The sequence below is a fragment of the Poecilia mexicana genome, unplaced genomic scaffold (genome assembly GCF_051168715.1).
Source record: "Poecilia mexicana isolate PSO_F unplaced genomic scaffold, ASM5116871v1 scaffold_15, whole genome shotgun sequence".
Lineage (NCBI taxonomy): Eukaryota > Metazoa > Chordata > Actinopteri > Cyprinodontiformes > Poeciliidae > Poecilia > Poecilia mexicana.
In genome coordinates this window covers 21,988,661-21,994,660 of record NW_028263384.1, presented here as the reverse complement: position 1 = coordinate 21,994,660, position 6,000 = coordinate 21,988,661, and the positions used below count along the sequence as shown (strand labels likewise).

The window sequence follows — 6,000 nt, the reverse complement described above, 5'->3', positions numbered from 1 at the left end:
TATGGCCATTAGAGTTAAAGGGAGTCGATATCATTGGTGATGCTGGAATCATCAGGTTCATGTTGCTGTAATTGTAGATTTTGTCCCATGAGGTGATGCTGATGTTGGAATCTTCCATCACTCAATGGGAAAGAAAACAGAGGTATAAAATCTGTTAAAGCAAAACACAGCTGAGCACAAGTAGATATCTGGCCTCAGTAATATGAAATCACAATCTGTCTATAGGCATCAAGCTAAAACCATTCAATTCTTAAAGGTTATTTATTTTTATTTATTTATTCTTAGGACTGACTTAATTCAACAGAGGTCCAGCCAATTGGTGCCAAAAGTCTCAAAATGTTTGGAATGGAGATCAGCTGAGTTCAGTGAGTGTGACTCAGGTGATTGTATTATTAGACAGCTGAGTTTGGAAAGTCAATCCACTGGATCTTATTTGTCATTATTTTATACAAATTGGTTCTGATTATCATATTGAAGTTTATTTTTTATTTCTTTATCAAAAAGGCCAAATTTATTTATTATGACTGATTTGTAAAAGCAACAAAAATGGCAACACATCATCCTTTTCAGAGGATGAATTATTTAATTATTTAATTATTTTATATCTTAAGTAAATTTCTTTGGTTTCCAGTTGAATTGTGTCATAATAGATGAAAGACTTTTCATGATTTCATCTCAAAACCTGATTTAAACTGTTTACAGGTAAATATTTTGATGAAACTATGAATAGTATTTAATAAATGTAAAAATAATTAGTTTGATAACGAAGACTCTTTTTTCGAGTTAGTGGTCAGTCAGTAATCATTAGAATAAAAAATTTAAATCTAATTTTCCATAATAAATTGAGGAATTTTTATAACTTTATTTACATATGAATTTTCAGCACTTTTCAGTAGTGATTTAAAATATATATTTCATAAAAATAGCAACATATTGCAAACTTTTTAAATTAAAAAAGTATCTCGCTTACATAATTATCCCATTGTAACCTTTAACAAAGTACCAGTGGCAACTTCAGTTTTCAGTAAATATTAATCACACAAACACAAAATCAAACATACAATCTTTTATTTTAACTTTAAACATTTCAGTCTGATACAAACTATCTGCCTCTGTTCTGAGGAAATTTATAAAAAGCACCGGAATATGATTACGACAGAAAGAACAACACCACCAGCGGTTTCTGAAAATATTACCTGAAAAAGAAAATGTGTTTAAAGTTCAAATTCTGTTCAACTCATTTCATGGGTAAAGAATAAGTATTTAACCCTTAAAGACACTTTTGCTTTTTTAGCATCTAAATGTTTCAGATCATTAAACTTTGTTGCTGAATCAGTTTTTAAATGAATGATTTAACTAACTTCATGTGAAAAAGTAAATCTGATATATGTTTAGTAATGTACATATAACTGTATGTTTGCTTAATCTTAAAAAAAACAAACATGAAAAACACATGAAAAAAATACATCCACGATTAAATGCAGGTGATTAAAGCAGAAATTATGATTTCAGACATAATTATAATAATGTAGCAACACTTTCCATTCCTGTAAGCCATCATAGTTTTCATACAATCAACAGATCCACCATGAAATTGAAACAGTTACAGGGAAAATATGACAGTAAATAACTTGTAACAAGATCAGCAAAAAGGAAAAAACAATAAGGACGACTTTCTGAAGATATAAAGGTAAATGAAAAAATAACAACTAAAGAGAAACAAAAAAAATGCTCAAAGTGCTCACTTAACAAATCAGTGATTTCTTATATTTAATTTTTAGAAATTATTTTGCCAATAAAGATATTTTTATGAACCATTTAAAAAAAATGTGTCCCTTTTGCTAGTCGATCCAAAAAGCAGCTACAACAAACTGATTATTGTTGAGGCTCTTTTGCACCATAACAAACATTAAAACCTAAACAGTCTCAGTATTTGTACCAGTTCTGCTGTCATGATCTGTGCTGCTCATTTCCAGATTGGAAGAAGTTTTACAAGAACAGTGTCAAGATCCGTGTTTTTGTGTGTTTATATTTGAGTTTTCTGTGTTCAGTCCCGTTTCCCTGTGAGTCTCTGTCCTGTCCTCCCCGTTGATTGCTCCCCAGGTGTGTCTCATTCCCTTAATTACCCCGTGTGTATTTATACCCACCTGTTGTCTGTGTTCTTCGTCGGGTCCTTGTCTATGTCGTAGTTCGTCACGCCAGTAGAACTGTTAAGTCCTGGTTGTGTTTGTCTATTGTCGTTTGTCTACTCGCCAGTTGTACTGATAAGTCCTGGTTAGTGCTAGCTCCCGTATAGTCCTGTGAGTCAGTTGCTACCGGCTATTAGCTGCGTGCTTGTTCCTGCCGTGCTGCCTGCCTTGGACTGTGTGCTTTATTTTCATCATTAAACATCATCATCACCATAACCTGGGTCTCGGCGTCTCTCCTCACCACCACCAACCACACATTTCATGACAGAAGGACCCGACCAGACCGGTGAGGAACGCTTTCAGCATGGACCCAGCAACCACCACCACAGCTCCACCCGTATACCCATTCCTCAAATCCCCGGACATTTACAATATTGAGTACCAGGAGGATTTTCATCAGCTGTTCAAAATGTTTCATAATGACCCATTCATGCTGGACCTAGTCCAGGAACTACACCAGGAATTCCTCGCCAAGCAAGTATTCACCACACCGTTCGCCACCTCCGTCTGCCCGTCTCCAGCCGCCACCTCCGTCTGCCCGTCTCCAGCCGCCACCTCCGTCTGCCCGTCTCCAGCCACAACAGTCCCCATGGTGATGGGGTTCCAAGCAGCCAGGCTGGCGCCCGGGCGGCAGGCGGCACGATTAGTGGCGTGGGCTGCTCCAAAGTCCCCCGAGTCTGCTGCCGGAGCGCAGCCGCCCGAGCTCCCCGAGTCTGCTGCTGGAGCGCAGCCGCCCGAGCTCCCCGAGTCTGCTGCTGGAGCGCAGCCGCCCGAGCTCCCCGAGTCTGCTGCTGGAGCGCAGCCGCCCGAGCTCCCCGAGTCTGCTGCTGGAGCGCAGCCGCCAGAGCTCCCCGAGCCTGCTGCCGGAGCCCAGCCTTCCCCCGAGCCAGAGCTCCCCGAGCCTGCTGCCGGAGCCCAGCCTTCCCCCGAGCCAGAGCTCCCCGAGCCTGCTGCCGGAGCGCAGCCTTCCCCCGAGCCAGAGCTCCCCGAGTCTGCTCCGCCCGAGTTTCCTGAGTCTGCTCCGCCCGAGTTTCCTGAGTCTGCTCCGCCCGAGTTTCCTGAGTCTGCTCCGCCCGAGTTTCCTGAGTCTGCTCCGCCCGAGTTTCCTGAGTCTGCTCCGCCCGAGTTTCCTGGGTCTGCTCCGCCCGAGTTTCCTGGGTCTGCTCCGCCCGAGTTTCCTGGGTCTGCTCCGCCCGAGTTTCCTGGGTCTGCTCCGCCCGAGTTTCCTGAGTCTGCTCCGCCCGAGTTTCCTGAGTCTGCTCCGCCCGAGTTTCCTGAGTCTGCTCCGCCCGAGTTTCCTGAGTCTGCTCCGCCCGAGTTTCCTGAGTCTGCTCCGCCCGAGTTTCCTGAGTCTGCTCCGCCCGAGACCCCAGCCGGCCTTCCTGCCGGCCCGGCGGATCCGCCTCCACGTCTCGGCTTTCTGCGCCGGAGACGCCGCCCGCCGGATCCGCCTCCACGTCTCGGCTTTCTGCGCCGGAGACGCCGCCCGCCGGATCCGCCGCCACGTCTCGGCTTTCTGCGCCGGAGACGCCGCCCGTCGGATCCGCCTCCACGTCTCTGCTTCCTGCGCCGGCGGAAGAGACCGCCGGACCCGCCTCCACGTCTCTGCTTCCTGCGCCGGCGGAAGAGACCGCCGGACCCGCCTCCGGGACTCCGGTTCCTGCGCCGGCGACGCCCGCCGGACCCGCCTCCCCGCCCACCCTGGTGGGTTGTTTTCTTTGTTTTGGACTGTTTTTTCTGGACTCTGGCCCTCCTGCCGTCGTTGCCTTCTCCGCCCACCCTGTTGGGTAGTTTGTTGTTGGACTGTTTTTTCTATGGACTCTTGCCCTCCTTCCGTCGCCCCTCCACCCACCCTGTTGGGTTGTTTTGTGTTTTTGGACTTTTCTGTTTTTGTGGGCGTCTGGTATCCGCCCTTGAGGGGGGGGTACTGTCAAGATCCGTGTTTTTGTGTGTTTATATTTGAGTTTTCTGTGTTCAGTCCCGTTTCCCTGTGAGTCTCTGTCCTGTCCTCCCCGTTGATTGCTCCCCAGGTGTGTCTCATTCCCTTAATTACCCCGTGTGTATTTATACCCACCTGTTGTCTGTGTTCTTCGTCGGGTCCTTGTCTATGTCGTAGTTCGTCACGCCAGTAGAACTGTTAAGTCCTGGTTGTGTTTGTCTATTGTCGTTTGTCTACTCGCCAGTTGTACTGATAAGTCCTGGTTAGTGCTAGCTCCCGTATAGTCCTGTGAGTCAGTTGCTACCGGCTATTAGCTGCGTGCTTGTTCCTGCCGTGCTGCCTGCCTTGGACTGTGTGCTTTATTTTCATCATTAAACATCATCATCACCATAACCTGGGTCTCGGCGTCTCTCCTCACCACCACCAACCACACATTTCATGACAAACAGATTGAAGCCAGAAATTTATCCATGATGCTTTTCCGACTTAACAAATACAGAGTTGTGTCTGCAAGAGGACTAAGAAAAATACAAAGAGAAGGTACAACAACAGAAAAAATGCCAAGATTAGTTTTCAATACTTGTGGTAGAAGCAAAATAATGAATGGCAGATAAAGCAGAGCGTAATTAATCAGCACCACAACCTGAATGGCTGCTATTCGACGTTTTTCATCTGCTGGGACACTGAGAGCTCCAGAGAGAGCTTTGATAGTCCCAACCAGGAAGAAGATCAACAAGGGAAAAGGCAGGAGGAGAAAAACTATGAGGGAAATGAAGCTAATCGACACGTTATAGATCAGATAACCAAGTAACACAAAAACACCAGGAAGTATCCAGACCCCAATGCAGACCACCACATATGTCTTGATGTTTCTCCTGAATCTGTACCACAGTGGCTTGGCAACGACCAGATACCTGTAATAACAGATGGAGATGTTTAGTCTCTGAACAGATTGATATGATTATATGAGACAGTAGAGGAGTAAACATGGAAACACACCTTTCACAGGAGACACACAACATGAATCCGACGCTGACCATTACAGCATGAGATAAAATGATAAAGCCAATGATAATGGACTGATTAAAATTAAGTAGACTTATTGGAATTCTGCAGCAGAACTGAATGAGATCAGAGACAAGAAGGTTGATGACATAAACTGGAGCATCTTGACCCTTTTTCACCTGAGAGAAAGAAAACAGAGAATAAATATTAATGACACAATAAAATGCTTAACATGTAAATTGTTGCCTGTTCTTCATATTCCAGTGATTTAGGACAAGATTAATTTAAACCTGAACAGGAACTTAGTCAAATAGCTCATCCATTGTAAATAAATAGGTTACACTTATATTTACTCACCTGGGAAATAATTGCAATTATCACTATAAGAACTAAAGGAAGTCCAATGGCAATGGTGATCCAATTCATCCACATTATGATTTGTAAAAAAAAACTCGGGTCCATCCGGTTATTAATGTTACTGGAGTTCAGGTTCATGTTGCTGTAATTTAAACTGTTTTCTCCAGACGTATTAAAGTTAAACTTTTCAATCCTTCAGTACTGAACCAGAAATTTGATGACAGGAGTAACTGTAAAAAGAAATGATAATAAATGTGTAAATAATATTTAAATGCTGTTCAAGTTTAAACTGTAAATCCTGACATTTACTATCAAAATCCAAATAATATAAAATTATATTGGTAAAAGTGGACAAATTTCTCATTTATCAGAGTTTATATATTGTTCTTCAGGTTTTCTTTAACTGGGTCCAAACTGTAAATATTCATATTTTCACCCTGAGAAAACCAAACACGGCCATCCAGTGTTTAACAGATCTACTTCTCTGTATCGACTCACAGAAATGTTTCT

The 6,000-nt window shown here is 43.6% G+C and overlaps 1 protein-coding gene across 1 annotated transcript; it reads right to left on the bottom strand.

Annotated features, from left to right (window-relative positions):
• Window positions 1–1,053: 1,053 nt before the first annotated feature.
• LOC148155356 (uncharacterized) lies at window positions 1,054–5,565 on the bottom strand. Its single transcript, XM_088013457.1, has 4 exons — window positions 5,491–5,565; window positions 5,128–5,312; window positions 4,578–5,042; window positions 1,054–2,001 (listed from the first exon to the last, which is right to left on the bottom strand). The coding sequence occupies exons 1-4, from the start codon at window positions 5,563–5,565 to the stop codon at window positions 1,917–1,919; spliced, it is 810 nt and encodes a 269-aa protein (XP_087869583.1). The 3' UTR covers window positions 1,054–1,916.
• Window positions 5,566–6,000: the final 435 nt, after the last annotated feature.

Coding starts and splice junctions, on each gene's coding strand:
- LOC148155356 (XM_088013457.1), bottom strand. CDS start 5,565: ATGTGGATGAATTGGATCACCATTGCCATTGGACTTCCTTTAGTTCTT. Junction 5,043..5,127: donor TTGTGTGTCTCCTGTGAAAG/GTGTGTTTCCAT, acceptor CTGTTATTACAG/GTATCTGGTCGTTGCCAAGC. Junction 2,002..4,577: donor GATAAATTTCTGGCTTCAAT/CTGTTTGTCATG, acceptor CGGATCTTGACA/CTGTTCTTGTAAAACTTCTT.